General features: G+C 37.1%; 1 protein-coding gene across 1 annotated transcript; it reads right to left on the bottom strand.

The window, feature by feature from the left end:
• Positions 1 to 578: 578 nt before the first annotated feature.
• Positions 579 to 4,449, bottom strand: LOC148553316 (uncharacterized). Its single transcript, XM_088494809.1, has 9 exons — positions 4,248 to 4,449; positions 3,823 to 4,133; positions 3,614 to 3,711; positions 2,753 to 3,192; positions 2,477 to 2,665; positions 2,017 to 2,353; positions 1,065 to 1,203; positions 833 to 953; positions 579 to 769 (listed from the first exon to the last, which is right to left on the bottom strand). The coding sequence occupies exons 1-9, from the start codon at positions 4,447 to 4,449 to the stop codon at positions 579 to 581; spliced, it is 2,028 nt and encodes a 675-aa protein (XP_088350935.1).
• Between the last annotated feature and the right edge of the window lie 13,935 nt (positions 4,450 to 18,384).

The raw sequence follows: 18,384 nt of genomic DNA, 5'->3' as shown, positions 1-18,384 counted from the left end.
CAACTATAGTTATGGAGTAGACTTTTCACTCTTAGCTTGGGGGTTGGGTAATTGGAGACACTTGAATTGTCAATGTCCTTTGTTGATTCATAATTGGAAATTGCTAATTGATTTGCATGCCACTAAAGCTAGTCCTTCCTTAGGATTTGTCTAGGACTTGTGGACTCAAATTGATTATCTCCACTTAACTTTCCTTCATAGTTAGAGGTTGACTAAGTGGGGCAATAACCAATTATGGTCACATTTGATGGAGACTATGTTGATAGGACTTCCAATTCTCACCCCCTAGCCAAGGCTTTTACATTGATTAATTGTCATTCACCTTTATTAGCTTGATTTCTTGGTTCCTTGTTCCAATTGCTAATTGCTCATTGTTTCAATTCATGTCCATTTACTTTTCTTGTATTCAACTCCAAAACACCAAGAGAACTCCTAACCAATGACGTGTACCTTAGAGCAACTCCTACGGAGAACGACACGGGATCCTACTCCCGGTTATTGATTGGAATTGTGGTGACACATTTTCTAAATTTGACGTGAGGATTGCGTCTTGGTTTAGACTATACTCACTACAGGATTCAATGTAACTCCTTATGCATAAGTGCTGCCAAGTTTCCAAAGCTCTCCTTGAGTTTTTTTGTAGGTGCTCTAGTGATGGGGCCCTCTGGAAGTGTGAAATTCTCATTCTTCCCTTTTGTGTTAGAATGTCCCAGTTGTCTTTCTGAGCATGTATCATTCCCTCCTTCCTCAAAAAGATTTATCCTCAAATCTGTGTCCATATCAAAAGGAGAGAGATCAGAAATATTAAAAGTAGCAGAGACATTATACTCACCTGAGAGGTCAATCTTGTGGGTCTTATCATTGATCTTCTCAAGCACTTGGAACGGGCCATCCCCTCTAGCATCAAGTTTATACTTCCTCTGAGTAGAAAATCTCTCCTTCCTCAAATGTACCTAAACCCAATCTCCTAGTTCGAAGACTATATGCTTTCGGCTCTTGTTAATCTTTTCAGCTGTGGCTTTGTTCTTCCTCTCAATTAGGTCACGAGCCTTTGCATGTATTGCGTTAATCTTCTTAGCATTGCTTGATCTATCAAAGCTAACAATATCACTCGAAGTTAAAGGCATTAAATTCAAGACAGTTAAAAGATTAAAACCATAGACAAGTTCACAGGGGAAAAAACCAGTGGAAGAATGGATTGTCCTGTTATAAGCAAACTCAATAAAAGGTAAACAATCTTCCTAGGTTTTCAAATTCTTACCAACAACAGCATGTAATAAGGTTCGCAATGTCCTATTTACCACTTCAGTCTGACCATCAGTTTGAGGGTAACAAGTAGTTGAGCATAACAATTTTGTTCCCAAGTTACTCCACAAAACTTTCCAAAAGTGACTTAAGAATTTGACGTCACGGTCAGAAACAATAGTTTGGGGAATACCATGTAAGCGCAGAACTTCTCTAAAGAATAGGTCAGCAATATTTGTGGCATCATCAGTTTTATGGAAAGCAATGAAATGAGCCAATTTACTAAATCTATCTACCACAACAAAAATGCTATCTCGACCTCTCCTAGTTCTAGGCAAACCAATAATAAAATCCAGAGAAATACCAACCCATGGATGCATAGAAACAGGTAAAGGAGTATACAAGCCATGTGGTAATGACTTAGATTTAGCTTGTTTACATGCAATGCATTTAGCACAAAACTTTTTAACATCTTTACCCATGTGGGGCTAGTAAAAATGCTCAGATAATACATCCAAAGTCTTATGCATACCAAAATGACCCATCAAACCCCCACTATGTGATTCTAGAACAAGTAGCTCCCTAATAGAACAAGTAGGTACACAAATCCTATTACCCTGAAAAAGAAAACCATCATGTTTATAGAATTTGTTATGTGAACCATGTTCACATGCAGCATAGATAGAGGCAAAATTAGAATCGGTTGCATACAATTCCTTCATACACCCAAAATCTAATAGCTTAGAAGTAAGGGTTGTGATTAAGGAATACCTTCTAGATAATGCATTAGCAACCATATTCTCTTTACCTTGCTTATAGGCGATTATGTATGGAAAGGATTCAAGAAATTCTATCCATTTTGCATATCTCTTGTTCAGCTTCCCTTGGCCCTTCAAGTGTTTGAGAGATTCATGGTCAGTATGCACCACATATTCCTTAGGTAGCAAGTAATGCTGCCACACTTCCAAAGCTTTCACCAAGGCATAAAGCTCCTTGTTATAAGTTGAGTAGTTAAGATGGGCTCCATTCAACTTCTCACTGAAATAGGCGATTGCTCGCTTTTCCTGCATCAAAACAGCACCTATACCAATTCTCGAAGCATCACATTCTATTTCAAAAGTTTTAGAAAAATCTGGTAAAATAAGAATGGGGCTAGAACACAATATTTTTTTCATGTAATTAAAGGCAAGTTCTTATTCTTGATCCCATTTAACAAACCTCCTATAAAAACCTGCAAGACCATGAAAACTTTTAACATTAGAGACACTTTGAGGTGTGGGCCATTCTCCAATAGCCTTCACCTTCTCGTCATCTACCTCAATCCCTTCGGAACTTATCACAAAACTTAGGAACACGACTTTACTCAAACAAAACAAGCACTTTTGGAGATTAACATACAATTTTTTCTTTCTAAATACCTCTAAAAGAGATTGAACATGCAAAATATGATCATCAAGACATTAACTGTAGATAAGAATATCATAAAAATAAATAACTACAAATTTACCTAAAAGTTCTCGCAAAACATGATTCATTAATCTTATGAATGTACTAGGTGCATTAGTCAAACCAAATGGCATAACTAACAACTCATACAAACCATATTTAGTTTTGAAAGCTGTTTTCCATTCATCACCAAGTTTCATTCGTATTTGATGATAACCTCTTCTTAAATCTATTTTAGTAAAAATAACAAAACCGTGAAATTCATCAAGCATAACATCAAGTCTAGGAATAAGATGGTGATACTTTACTGTAATCTTGTTTACAGCTCTGCGGTCAACACACATCCTCCATGAGCCATCCTTCTTGGGCACCAATAGTACCGGAACAGCACAAGGACTCATGCTTTCTCTCACAAAACCCTTTGCCAAAAGGTTCTTAACTTGCCGTTTCATTTCCTTTGTCTCCTCAGGATTGGTCCGGTAAGCTGGCCGGTTTGGAATGCTGGATCCAGGGACAAAGTCAATCTAATGCTCAATGCCTCATAACAGAGGTAAAAATGGGGGCATCTCCCCCCGGAAAGACATCTCTAAATTCCTGCAAGAGTGAAATAAAAGCCCCAGACAGTTCATTGTTAGTTTGAATGGTAGAAAGTAAAGACTCTCTAAATCTCACTAACACCAATACTCTTTTTCCTAAACTAGCATGCTTTAGATCTCTCTCTTTTTCATAAAAACACATCTTGTGAGCACTCTCACTCTCTACAAATTTTTCTCTTTTACAACTCTCTTTTTGACTCAGACCCTGACTCTTTTTCTCACTCTTTTCGTCTCTCAGAGCCCTCTCTTTACTCTTTTATTTTTCAATTTTCTCACATCCTAAAGACTCCTTTGTGGATTCGCACATGCTCAATTGCTCCAGGTACACTTCTTTAGGGGATAAAGGTGCAAGGGTAATCTTCTTCCCAAGGTAAGTAATGGAGTATTGGTTTGTGAAACCATCATTGACCATCCTCCTATCATACTGCCATGGACACCCTAGGAGTAGATGAGAAGCCTACATGTGAACCACGTAACAAGGTTCCTCATCACTATATCTCCCAATAGAGAACTATAAGCGGGCTTGCTTTATAACCTTCAGTTCACCAACATCACTTAGCCACTCTAGTTTGTAAGGGTTAGGGTGTTTGGTGCATTTCAACCCCAATTTTGTGATCAATGTAGAGCTAGCAACGTTTGTATGACTTCTAGCATCAATGATCATAAGTCCAACCTTATCTCCCAATAAAACCTTTGTATGAAAGATGTTCTCATGCTGTTTTAGATGATTGTCCTTGGCTTGTACATTTAAGATCCGCCTAGTAACAAGGGCCTCGCCACTAACAACATACTCTATATCATCATTATCTGTAGCATCATCCACATGTAGCATGTCCTCATACCCATCTGAGTTATCAGACTATGAGAAAATATCATTCACTTCAATGATCATGGTCATTTTATTTGGACACTCAAAAGCATAATGGCCTAATCCACGGCACTTAAAGCAGGCAATATCACGATGCTGTGCAAGAGGTTTAGAAGTGGAATTAGGCAGGTGCATCTTTCTGTGCTGGTCTGTAGGTTTCTTCATCGATTCGGTAGGTTTGGATCCAGTCTTTTCCCCGAAATTAGCACCTCTAGAATCCGACCTTGAAGTAGGGTTGGAAGAAGTACGCAATCCTCTCACCTTTTGCTGTTTTTCCACTTTGATAATGTTCATACCCCGGCCGGAGTTATGGGGCCAGATTGGCCGTAGACAAAAATAATGACTTCATGAAAGGTTTGCCAACTAATCGACCTCTTCGCAAAGAGCTAGGAAGACCCCCAAAGAGGCCCAAAGAGGCCCAAATCGAAGAGTCACTGCCTACTGGGCAGTGGTTGACAAAAGATATGATCTCACCCACAAAATATAAGATAAGATAACAAACATATCTCAAGGAAGATCGACAAAACACCACTATAAATACACTAGAGTACCCAGGTATAACTCATACTCCAATTCTACAAAAAACATGTCTAAAGCCCGTACTGACTTAAGCATCGGAGTCTCTTGCAGGTACCACCACCCCTCTCCTAGAGACCGAGATCGACCTCAACGTTTTAGGTAACCCTTGAAACATTGGTGCCGTTGCCGGGGACCTGGAAGTCATCCCACCATCATGGCAAGTGATGAGCGAATATTTTATACACTTTTTGACATTATTTTCATATAGTTTTTAGTAGTTTTTGTTTAGTTTTTATTAATTTTTTATAGGTCTTTGTGCTTTTGGGCAATTTCAGGTAATTTCTGGCTGAAATTGAGGAGCTGGAGCAGAAGTCTGATTCAGAGACAGAGAAAGCACTGCAGATGCTGTCCAGATCTGACCTGCCTGCATTCAAAAGAGATTTTCTAGAGCTACAGAAGTCCAAATGAGTGCTCTCAACGGCTATAGAAAGATGACTTCCAGAGCTTTCCAGCAATATATAATAGTTCATACTTTGCTGCGAATTAAAAGGCCCAAAACTGGCATCCAACGCCAGCTTGCTGCCCCCTTCTAGGCATCCAGCGCCCAGAGAGCAGAGCCCAGCATCCAAAGGCCCAGAGAGGAGACCCTGGCTAGCGTTCCACGCCCAAGAGACCTCAATGCAGGTGGATCTCATCAATGCTCAGCCCAAACACTTACCAAGTGGGCCCCAGAAGTAAATTTTATCACTAAATAGACTACTTTACCCTTACTAGTCATCTGTTTAGTATTTAAGGGTTTATGTTTATGTAATTCAGAGTTCTGGAGATTTTTCCGAACCTTTTACACCTCTCACTGAGGGAGGTCTGCCATATTTTCATTTTTCATTGATTTTACCTTCAGTATGAGTTTCTAAAACTCCTAAGTTGAGGGGAGGAGCCCTAATGAGTCCTATGAATTAATAAAAAGTACTATTGTTTCTTCTTCGATCCGTGTTTGATCTATCTCTAAGATGTATATCCCGATCTTCATCGTGGTGAACCGAATGATCAAACCAATTGGCTCTGTTCATCACATTAAGACGAACGTGCCTGACAAACACCCCCATCTACTTGAGTTCGTGTGAGTACCTGGAAGAAAAGCACCAGCCAACAGCTATGTTTATACATCTCTCAGACGGTTAATCCACGACTTCGTTGGGGAATTCTCGAGACACCAGTTCAGCTGATTTCCGGGGAGATTAGGGTCTCTGTGATATAGTCTAGAATCCAAAGAAGCAACGTTCTCTGATCCGGAAGATTCGACCTTGTCTGTGGTGTTTTAAGTAGGATCGCCAAGGGAATGGACTGCTATGCACTTCATCCTTTGTCAGCTTGAGTAACCACGGCCAATGGCCACGCCTGTGTTCATTCTGTAGCATAGGAGATCAATGACTACGGGCAATGGCTTTGATCACTTACAAATTGCCATAGAAGAAGATCATTCACAAGCAAAGAAGATAGTAGTACCTGAGTTACTTCAGAAAGACAAAGCAACTCTAACTCTCAACTCTATTCCCAGCATATAATTCCTAATGGATAACTTAATCCAACCACCTTCTGATTCCGCCTAACTAAGACTTGCAAGACAACCATAGCTTGTTTCAAGCCACAATCCTCGTGGGATCGACCCTGACTCGTTCAGGTATTACTTAGACGACCCAGTGCACTTGCTGGTACTGCTGTCGTACGAAATAGTGTGGGTTTTACGTACACGCGCACCAAGTTTTTGGCGTCGTTGCCGGATATTTTTTAGTTTGGACAAACTGACGGATTGTCTTGCTCCCTAGATCAGGTAATTTTTATTTTATTTCAGTTCTTTTATTTTTCGTTTTCTTCTTCTTTTTTTTTCGAAAAAATAATAAAACTTTTTTTAAAAATATTTTTCTTTTCTTTATTTTATTTTTCCTTTCTATTTTTTGAAAATTCTAAAAGGTTTTTCAAAAATATTTTTATTTTCTTTTGTGTTGAATTGGTTAGAGCGTTGGCTTATGAATTAGGTAACTATGTTCCTTTGAGTCTTTCTTTCTAACAATTTTCAAAAAATAATTTTTCTTTGTTTAAATCTTGTTTTAATTTTTAACTTTGGTGTTTTCTTGTTATTTTTCTTCGTGTTTTTCGAAAATTTATGTTTGATTTTCTAAAAATTTTAAGTTTGGTGTTCTTTTTTGTGTTCTTGAGTTCTTTGAGCCTTTAAATTTTGTTCTTCGTATTCTTGTTAGTATTCAAAGTGTTCTCGAGTCTTGTTTGTATCTTGACCTTAAATTTTTAAGTTTGGTGTCCCTTGGTGTTTCCCTTCAAATTTTCGAAAATAAAAGGGTGCTAGATCTAAAAATTTTAAGTCTTGTATCTTTTTTGTGTTTTTCTCTTTCATCATAAAATTCAAAAAAAAAATCAAAATAATATCTTTTCTAACTAATTTATAACCATAATTTTAAAAAATTACATATAAATTCAGGTTTCAATTTTAAAATTTCATCTTATCACATCATAGTTGTCAAGTTTTCAAAAATCAAATTTTTCAAAAATAAAAATCATATCTTTTTCAAATCTTATCATATCTTTTTCAAAATTAAAAAATTTGATCTTATCTTTTTCTAATTTCCTAAATTTCTTATCTTATCTTTTTCTAATTTTAAATTTCAATTTCAAATCTTTTCTTATCTTATCTTCTATTTTATTTTAAGTTAAAAATCTTTTCTTAATTAATATCTTATCTTCACTCTCATCTTTTTCAAAACCACTTAACTAACTCTCTCTTCTTAATTTTCGAAAACTACTTCTTTTCTTCTCTCTCTTCTCTTTCAAAACCACCTAACTAACTCTCCTCTTCCTTAATTTTCGAAAATATCTCTCCTTTTTCTCTCTCTTTTTTTCAAAACTACCTAACTAACTCTCTTTTCTCTTAATTTTCAAAAACTTCTTCTTCTCTTCCCTCCTCTATTTTTAAAAATTTAATAATTCAAATTCAAATATTTTTAAATTATTAACCATATTTTCAAAAATTAATTAATTAAACAAATAAATAAAAACAAAAAAAATTTTAAATCTTATTTACTTTTTCTATTTATACTTCTTCTCTTCTCATCTCTATTCATTCAACTCTACTTCTTTAAACTCTTGGTGTACCTCAACTTCTTTATCTTCTTTCTTTTATTCTATCTTCTCTTTTCAAGGTAATCTTCTTGGTGCACGGAATTGTGATCACATTTTTTACAACTCCGCACAACTAACCAGCAAGTGCACTGGGTCGTCCAATTAATACCTTACGCGAATAAGGGTCGATCCCACGGAGATTGTAGACTTGAAGCAAGCTATGGTCATCCTAAAAATCTTAGTCAGGCGAATTCAAATGGTTATGAGATTTTGATAATTAAAAGATAAATAAAACATAAAATAAAGTAAGATACTTATGTAATTCATTGGTGGAAATTTCAGATAAGCGTTTGGAGATGCTTTGCTGCTTCTGAACCTCTGCTTTCCTACTGTCTTCTTCCAATCATGCATGCTCCCTTCCATGGCAAGCTGTATTGTCCTATCAGTGAAAATGGTCCAAGTACGGTTTCTGCACGGCTAATCAACTGTCGGATTTCTCGTCTTGGATAAAAAATACCAGTACAGCTACCGTACGGCTAATCATCTGTCAGTTCTCACTTGTGTCGGAATAGGATCTCTCTATCCTTTTGCATACTGTCACTGTGCCCAACATTCATGAGTTTGAAGCGCGTCACAGTCATCCCGTCCCAGATCCTACTCAGAATACCACATACAAGGTTTAGACTTTTCGGATCTCAAGAATGCTGCCAATTGATTCTAGCCTATACCACGAAGGTTCTAATCTCACGGACTCGGTCCGTGGATTAGAAACCCAAGAGATTATACTCCAGTTGTCGTTCAACGACTTCGTTGAACATTATGTAGACCGCTTGTGGTTGTCAGACACGCGGATCTTGGCTAAGCGAGTAACGAAGTTAGTGGGTGATTGTCACGGGTCACATCTTCATTCTGACTTAACTGAATTAAGTACAATATTATATCATGGAGAAGAAGTAAGCATGAATTGAAAGAGAAACAATAGTACTTGCATTAATTCATGAAGAACAGCAGAGCTCTGCACCTTAATCTATGAGGTGTAGAAATTCCACCGTAGAAAATACATAAGAGAAAAAGGTCTAGGAATGGCCGAATGGCTAGCCTCTAAAATGTAAAATAAAAGTGAAAAGAGGGTTTCCAACCACCGATATGAATACAATAGTAAAAAGTGCTATTTATACTAAACTACTTACTAACGATTACAGAAAATAAGTAACTAAGTGCAGATAGTGCAGAAATTCACTTCCGGGGCCCACTTGGTGTGTGCTTGGGCTGAGCATTGAGCTTAACACATGCATAGGCCATTTCTAGAGTTAAACGCCAGCTTGGATGCTAGTTTGGGCGTTTAACTCCAGTTCTGGCGTTTTACGCCAGAAAAGGGTCTCTGGTGGGCGTTTAAACGCCAGTTTGGGCCATCAAATATCGGGAAAAGTATGGACTATTATATATTGATGGAAAGCCCAAGATGTCTACTTTCCAACACAATTGAGAGCGCGCCAATTGGGTATCGTTAACTCCAGAAAATCCACTGCGAGTGCAGGAGGGTCAGAATCCAACAGCATCTGCAGTCCTTTTTCAGCCTCTGAATCAGATTTTTGCTCAGGTCCCTCAATTTCAGCCAGAAAATATCTGAAATTATAGAAAAATACACAAACTCATAGTAAAGTCTAGAAATGTGATTTTTGCATAAAAACTAATAAAAATATAATAAAAAGTAACTAAAACATATTAAAAACTATGTAAAAATAATGCCAAAAAGTGTATAAATTATCCGCTCAGTCTCAAGCTTTTCACTTGACACCTTCACGCTACAAGCACATGGTTAGGGGCAACTTGATTTAGATGCTTATGTCAGGATTTTATTCCTTTGGAACCTCCTATCCATTAATGCTCAAAGCCTTGGATCCTTTTTAACCTTGCCTTTTAGTTTAAAGGGTTACTGGCTTTTTCTGCTTGCTTTTTCTTTTTCTTTCTTATTTATTTAATTTTTTTTGCCATTTCTTTTTTTTTCGTAAGCTTTGTGTTTTTCACTACTTTTTCTTGCTTCAAGAATCAATTTTATGATTTTTCAGATTATCAATAACATTTCTCTTTTTTCATTATTCTTTCAAGAGCCAACAATTTTAACATTCATAAACTTCACTATCAAAAATATGCACTGTTCAAGCATTCATTCAGAAAACAAAAAGTATTGCCACCACATCAAAATAATTAAACTATTTTCAAGATAAAATCTGAAATTCATGTACTTCTTTTTCTTTTTCAGAAAATATTTTTCATTTAAGAAAGGTGAAAGATTCATGGAACATTCATAGCTTTAAGACATAGCACTAAACACTAATGATCATGTAATAAAGACACAAACATAGACAAAACATAAAGCATAAAAACCGAAAAATAGAAAAATAAGAATAAGGAAATTAAAGAACGGGCCCACCTTAGTGACAGCGGCTAGTTCTTCCTCTTGAAGATCCTATGGAGTGCTTGAGCTCCTCTATGTATCTTCCTTGCCTTTGTTGCTCCTCTCTCATGGCCTTTTGGTCCTCTCTGATTTCATGGAGGATGATCGAGTGTTCTTGGTGCTCCACTCTTATTTTCTCCATCCTCTTTCTAGTGATGGGCTTTTGAGATGAATCTCTCCATCTCCCATGACTCGGAGTTGGAAGCAACTGCCTTCCCTTTCCTCTTCCTAAAGGTTTCTCTGGCCTTAAGTGCCATTAATGGTTATGGAAAAATAAAAAGCAGAGCTTTTTTTTCACACCAAACTTAAAAGGTTTGCTCGTCCTCGAGCAAAAGAAGAAAGAAAGGAGGAGAAGAAGAAGAAATGGAGGAGAAAGAGGGGTGTATTGGATTCGGCCAAGGGGGGTTTAAGTGTTTATGATGTGTGAAATTGAAGGTGGTAAGGAGGGGTATTTATAGGGTAAGAGAGAGAGGGAAGTCATGTATGAAGGGGTTGGGTTTGGGAGGGAAATGTTTTGAATTTGAATGGTGAGGTAGGTGGGGTTTTATGATGGGTTTTTGGGGGATAGTGGATTGATATGAGTGATGAAAAAATTATGGGGAAGAGGGTCGGATTTGATAGGTGAATGGTGTTTGGGGAATAGGTGTTGATGTGATTGGTCAAGGGTAATTGAGGAAGAGTGTTATGGAAAGGTGTGAAGAGGAGAGAAAGATAGGTGGGGTAGGTGGGATCCTGTAGGGTCCACAGATCCTGAGGTGTCAAGGAATTCTGGTCCTGCACCTTTCAGGCGTTTAAACGCCCTCTATGTGCCATTTCTGGCGTTTAACGCCATCTCTGCTACCTTTTCTGGCACTAAATGCCAGGCTGATGCCCTTTTCTGGCATTCAACGCCAACCAGACACCCTTTTCTGGCGTTAAACACCAGTCTGTCTACCAATTTCTAGCGTTTAACGCCAGCCAAACAGCCAGACACCCTTTTCTGGCGTTAAACACCAGTCTGTCTGCCAATTCTGGCGTTTAACGCCTAGAATGCTTCTAGACTCGGCATTAAATGCCCATTCTACTGTTCTTACTAGCGTTTAAACACCAGTAAGCCTGTCCTCCAGTGTGTGCTATTTTTGATGCTATTTTTTATTCTGCTTTAATTCTGCAGCTGTTTTTGTGACTCCACATGATCATCTACCTAAAGAAAACATAACATGACAATAGAAAACAAATGTCTATAAAAATAAATATAGTTAAATAACATTGTGTTGCCTCCCAATAAGTGCTTCTTTAATGTCAACAACTTGACAGTGAGCTCTTAGAGAGCTTCACAGAGACTCAGAGCTTAATGGTGGCCTCCCAACTCCAAACTTAGAAGTTGAGTGTGGGGGCTCTGTTTGACTCTGTATTGAGAGAAGCTTTTCATGCTTCCTCTCCATGGTTACAGAAGAAGATCCTTGAGCCTTAAACACAAGGTAGTCCTCATTCAATTGAAGGACTAACTCTCCTCTGTCCACATCAATCACAGCCTTGCTGTGGCTAGGAAGGGTCTTCCAAGGGTAATGGATTGATCCTCATCCTTCCCAGTGTCTAGGATTATGAAGTCAGTAGGGATGTACAGGCCTTCAACCTTCACTAAGACATCCTCTACAAGTCCATAAACCTTTTTCAATGATTTGTCTGCCATCTCTAGTGAGATTCTTGCAGCTTGTACCTCAAAGATCCCTAGTTTCTCCATTACAGAGAGTGGCATGAGGTTTATTCCTGACCCCAGGTCACACAGAGCCTTCTCAAAGGTCATGGTGCCTATGGTACAAGGTATTAAGAACCTTTTGGGATCCAGTTTATTCTGAGGTAATTTCTGCTTAGCTAAGGCATTCAGTTCATTGATGAGCAATGGAGGTTCCTCCTCCCAAGTCTCATTACTAAATAACTTGGCATTCAAATTCAAGATTTCTCCTAGATATTGAGCAACTTGCTCTTCAACAATATCTTCATCCTCTTCAAAGGAAGAATACTCATCAGAGCTCATGAATGGTAACAGTAAGTTCAGTGAAATCTCTATAGTCTCTGTATGAGCCTCAGATTCCTTTGGTTCCTTATTAGAGAACTCCTTAGTGGTTTGTGGACGTCCATTAAGGTCTTCCTCACTGGAAATCACTGCCTCTTTCTCCTCTATAGATTCGGCCACTTTGGATATATTGATGGCCTTGCACTATCTCTTTAGATTCTCTTCTGTATTGCTTGGGAGAGTACTAGGAGGAGTTTTAGTAACTCTTTTACTCTGCTGACCCACTTATGCCTCTAAATTTCTGATGGAGGACCTTGTTTCAGTCATGAAACTGAGAGTGATCTTAGATAGATCAGAGACTATAGTTGCTAAGTCAGAGGGGTTCTACTTAGAATTCTCTGTCTGTTGCTGAGAAGATGATGGAAAAGGTTTGCTATTGCCAAACTTATTTCTTCCACCATTATTATTATTGAAGCCTTGATTAGGCTTCTGCTGATCCTTCCATGAGAAATTTAGATGATTTCTCCATGAAGGATTATAGGTGTTTCCATAGGATTCTCCCATGTAATTCACCGCTTCCATTGTAGGATTCTCAAGGTCATAAGCTTCTCCTTCAGAGGAGGCTTCTTTAGTGCTGCCAGATGCAGCTTGCATTCCAGTCAGATTCTGAGAAATCATATTGACTTGCTGAGTCAATATTTTGTTCTGAGCCAATATGGCATTCAGAGTATCAATCTCAAGAACTCCTTTCTTCTGAGTCATCCCATTATTCATAGGATTTCTTTTAGAAGTGTACATGAACTGGTTTTTTGTAACCATTTCAAGGAGTTCCTGGGCTTCTGCAGGTGTTTTCTTCAGATGAAGAGATCCACCAGCAGAGTGGTCTAATGACATCTTTGACAATTCAGATAGACCATCATAGAATATACATAAGATGCTCCTTTCTAAAAGCATGTCAGAAGGACACCTTCTGATCAATTGCTTGTATCTTTACCAAGCATCATAGAGGGATTCACCTTCCTTCTGTCTGAAGGTTTGGACTTCCACTCTAAGCTTGCTCATCTTTTGAGGTGAAAAGAATTTGGCCAAGAAAGCATTGACAAACTTTTCCCAAGAGTTCAGGCTTTCTTTTGGTTGTGAGTCCAACCATATCCTAGCTCTGTCTTTTACAGCAAAAGGGAAAAGTATAAGTCTGTAGACCTCGGGATTAACCCCATTGGTCTTAACAGTGTCACGAATTGCAAGAATTCAGCTAAGAACTGATGAGGATCTTCCAATGGAAGTCCATGAAACTTGCAATTCTGCTGCATTAGAGAAACTAATTGAGGCTTAAGCTCAAAGTTGTTTGCTCCAATTGCAGGAATTGAGATGCTTCTTCCATAAAAGTCGAAAGTTGGTGCAGTAAAGTCAACAAGCATCTTCCTTGCATCTCCACCATTGTTGTTGGGTTCGGCTGCCATGTCTGATTCCTTTTCAAAATTTTTTGTAAGGTCCTCTCCCGAGTGTTGTGCTTTAGCTTCTCTTAGCTTCCTCTTTAGAGTCTTTTCAGGTTCAGGATCAGCTTCAACAAGAATGTCCTTATCCTTGTTCCTGCTCATATGAAAATGAAGAGAACAAAGGGAGAATGGGGATCCTCTATGTCACAGTATAGAGATTCCTTTATGTGAGTATAAGAATGGAATTTTGAGTAGAAGAGAAGTGTTAGTAAATAAATAAATAAATAGAAAGAGATGAGGGAGAGAGTATTCGAATTTTAAGAAGAGGGAGATGAAAAATATTTTTATTTTTATTTAATTAATTAAGTTAGAATTCAAAATTTAATAAAAGAAATAAAAGCAAATTGAAAACTAAATAAATTAATTAATTAAAAAGAATTTTAAAAAATTTGTTATTTAGTTTTCGAAATTAATGAGAGAGAAAAGTAGTTAGGTGATTTTGAAAAAGATAATAAATAGTAAACTTTTTTAAAATTAAAACAAACAAGTCAAGTGGTTAATTAAAAAAGATTTGAAAATAAATTTTGAAAAGATAAGAAGTTAGAAGAAGATTTTGAAATTAAAATTTTAAAAAGATATGATTGAAATTTATTTTGAAAAATAATTGAAAAAGAAATTAAAAAGATTTGATTTTAAAATTAAAGTTAATGACTTGACTAACAAGAAACTAAAAGATATGATTCTGGAATTTAAAGATTGAACCTTTCTTAACAAGAACGTAATAAACTTGAAATATTTTGAATCAAAACATTAATTGTTAGTAAAGTTTTCAAAAATATGAAGTAAAAATAAGAAAAAGATTTTGAAAATTTATTTAAAAAATTCGAATATATTAAGAAGAAAAGTGAAAAAGATTTTATTTTTGAAAAATATTTGAAAAGCTAAAGTTTTTAAATTGAAATTTTGACTTGACTAACAAGAAACAACTAAATTTTAAAAATTTTTGACCAAGTCAACTCAAAATTTCGAAAATTATGAGAAGAATAAGGAAAGTATATTATTTTTGATTTTTTTGAATTAATGAAGAAAGAGAGAACCAACAAAATGAAACAAAACATAAAAATTTAAGATCAAAACAAATAATGCATGCAAGAACACTTTGAATGTCAACATGAACAAAAAGAACACTTTGAAGATCATGATGAACATCAAGAACATATTTTTTTTTGAAAATTTTTAAGGAAAGAAAGACATGCAAGACACCAAACTTTGAAATTTTTAAACTTTAGACACTAATAATTCGAAAATGAATGCAATTGACACCAAACTTAAAATTTGACACAAGAGTCAAACAAGAAACACAAAATTTTTTTTGGTTTCTTGATTTTATTAATTTTTTTGTATATTTTTTGAAAAATTTTTTTGGAAAAAGAAAATAAAGAAATTCAAAATTTTTAATAAGAATTCCAGGATTCATGCAATGTTAGTCTAAAGCTTCGGTCCAAAAGAATTAGACATGGCCAAATGACCAGCCAAGCTTTAGCATAATAAATACAGACATGTCCTTTCTACAATGGAAAGTGGAAACCTCAGTCCAAAAGATTAGACATGGCTTAACAGCCAGCCAGACATTAACATATCTCATGAAGCTCTAGAATTCATTCTTAAAAATTTTTGAATGATTTTTTTTAAATAAAAATAAAAAGCTTAAACATAAAATAAAAGTACCCAATCTAAGCAACAAGATGAACCGTCAGTTATTCAAACTCGAACAATCCCTGGCAACGGCGCCAAAAACTTGGTGCACGGAATTCTGATCACACTTTTCACAACTCCGCACAACTAACCATTGGTTGGAATTTCATATAAGAGTTTGGAGATGCTTTGTTGCTTCAGAACCTCTACTTTCCTATTGTCATCTTCCAATCATGCGTGCTCCCTTCCATGGCAAGCTGTATGATCCACTCAGTGAAAATGGTCAAAGTACGGTTTCTGCACGGCTAATCATCTATCGGTTCTCACTTGTGTCAGAATAGGATCTCTCTATCCTTTTGCACACTGTCACTGTGCCCAACATTCGCGAGTTTGAAGCTCGTCACAGTCATCCCGTCCCAGATCCTACTCGGAATACCACAGACAAGGTTTAGACTTTCTGGATCTCAGGAATGCTGCCAATTAATTCTAGCCTATACCACGAAGGTTCTAATCTCCTGGACTTGGTCCGTGGATTAGAGACCCAAGAGATTATACTCCGGCTATCGTCTAATGACTACGTTGAACATCATGTAGACCGCTTGTGGTTGTCAGGCACGCAGATCTTGGTTAAGCGAGTAACGAAGATAGTGGGTGATTGTCACGGGTCACCCCTTCATTCTGACTTAACTAAATTAAGTACGAGATTATATCTTGGAGAAGAAGTAAGCATGAATTGAAAGAGAAACAATAGTACTTGCATTAATTCATGAAGAGCAGCAGAGCTTCGCACCTTAATCTATGAGGTGTAGAAACTCCACGGTTGAAAATACATAAGAGAAAAAGGTCTAGCCATGGCCGAATGGCCAGCCTCCCAAATGTAACATAAAAGTGAAAAGAGGGTTTCCAACCATCGATATGAATACAATAGTAAAAAGTGTTATTTATACTAAACTAGTTACTAATAAGGATTACAGAAAATAAGTAACTAAGTGCAGATAGTGCAGAAATCCACTTCCGGGGCCCACTTGGTGTGTGCTTGGATTGAGCATTGAGCTTTACACGTGCATAGGCCATTTCTAGAGTTAAACGCCAGCTTGGATGCTAGTTTGGGCGTTTAACTCCAGTTCTGGTGCCAATTCTGGTTTTTTACGCCAGAAAAGGGTCTCTAGTGGGCATTTAAACGCCAATTTGGGCCATCAAATCATGGGAAAAGTATGGACTATTATATATTGCTGGAAAGCCAAAGATGTATATTTTCCAACGCAATTGAGAGTGCCCGAATTGGGCTTTTGTAGCTCCAGAAAATCCACTTTGAGTGAAAGAGGGTCAGAATCCAACAGCATCTGCAGTCCTTTTTCAGACTCTGAATCAGATTTTTGCTCAGGTCCCTCAATTTCAGCGAGAAAATACCTGAAATTATAGAAAAACACACAAACTCATAGTAAAGTCCAGAAATGTGATTTTCGCATAAAAACTAATAAAAATATAATAAAAAGTAACTAAAATATATTAAAAACAATGTAAAAACAATGTCGAAAAGCGTATAAATTATCTGCTCATCACTTCTTCTACTTCTTTTATTTATTTTTATTTTTTATCTTCTTCTTCTTTCTTTACTTCTGACTTTAAGGAGGAGCTTCTTGTCTATTGGAAGTCTCTTTATGACTCGGAACAGGGATAAAGAACCCCTCTTGTCTCCTGATCCTGAACCTGAAAAGACTCTGAGGAGGCGTTTACAGCAAGTTAAAGCACAACACTTCGGATGAGACCTTTCAAAAAGTTTTGAACAAGAAATAGAGGATATGGCTGAACCACAGGAGGAGCCTAGAAAGGTCCTTGGTGACTTCACCATGCCTACCTCTGACTTTTATGGCAGAAGCATTGCTGTACCTGCCATTGGAGCTAACAATTTTGAGCTTAAGCCTCAGTTAGTCTCTCTTCTACAATAGAATTGGAAGTTTCATGGACTTCCAATGGAAGATCCACATCAGTTTTTAGTTGAGTTCTTGCTGATCTGTGATACTATAAAGACTAATGTAGTCAATCCTGAAGTTTACAAGTTAATGCTCTTTCCTTTTACAGTAAGAGACAGACCTAAGCTATGGTTGGAAGCCCAACCTAGAGAGAGTCTTAACTCTTGGGAAAAGCTAGTTAATACTTTTCTGGCCAAGTTTTTTCCTCCTCAAAGGATGAACAAGATTAGAGTGGAAGCTCAAACCGTCAGACAAAGAGAAGGTGAATCCCTCTATGAAGCTTGGGAAAGATACAAGCAACTGATCAGGAGATGTCTTCCTGACATGCTCTTAGAGTGGTCTATCATAGGCGTGTTCTATGATGGTTTTTTTGAGATGTACAAAATTTCATTGGACAGCTCTGGAGGTGGATCTCTCCACTTGAAGAAAACGCATGCAGAAGCAAGAGAGCTCATTGAGATGGTTACAAACAACCAATTCATGTACACCTCTGAGAGGAATCCTGTAAACAATGGTACCTCTCAAAAGAAAGGAGTTCATAAAGTTAAGACTTTGAATGCCATTCTGGCTCATAATAAGATCTTTACCCAAGAGGCCAACATGATCTTTCAACATCTTACTGGGATGCAAACTGCAGCTGGCAGTAATAAGAAAGCTTCTTATGAAACAGAAGCTTATGATCCTGATTAATCCACCATAGTGCGCGTGCGCGTCCATGAGATTTTTCCAAATCTTTGGCTTTTCATGATTTCTCCACTTTGTACACTTTTATTTCACTCCTTTGATCCTTTCCTCGCCCTTTTCAATCTAAAATCACTAGCAAACACATCAAGGCATCTAGCGGAATCAAAGGAAGATTAAAACTATCAAATTAAAGTTCTATAAAGCATATTTTCACATCTAAGCACAAATACGGAGACAATCACAAAACTATGCTAATTCATTGAATAAATGTGAGGAAAGATTATCAAAATGCTCTAAATCCAACACAAGATAAACCCTAAAAACGGGGTTTATCAA

This window comes from Arachis ipaensis, chromosome B7 (assembly GCF_059453495.1).
Source record: "Arachis ipaensis isolate K30076 ecotype BB chromosome B7, ASM5945349v1, whole genome shotgun sequence".
Taxonomy (NCBI): domain Eukaryota; kingdom Viridiplantae; phylum Streptophyta; class Magnoliopsida; order Fabales; family Fabaceae; genus Arachis; species Arachis ipaensis.
Note: the sequence above shows the minus strand (reverse complement) of the source record. Positions and strands in the feature narration are given on the sequence as shown.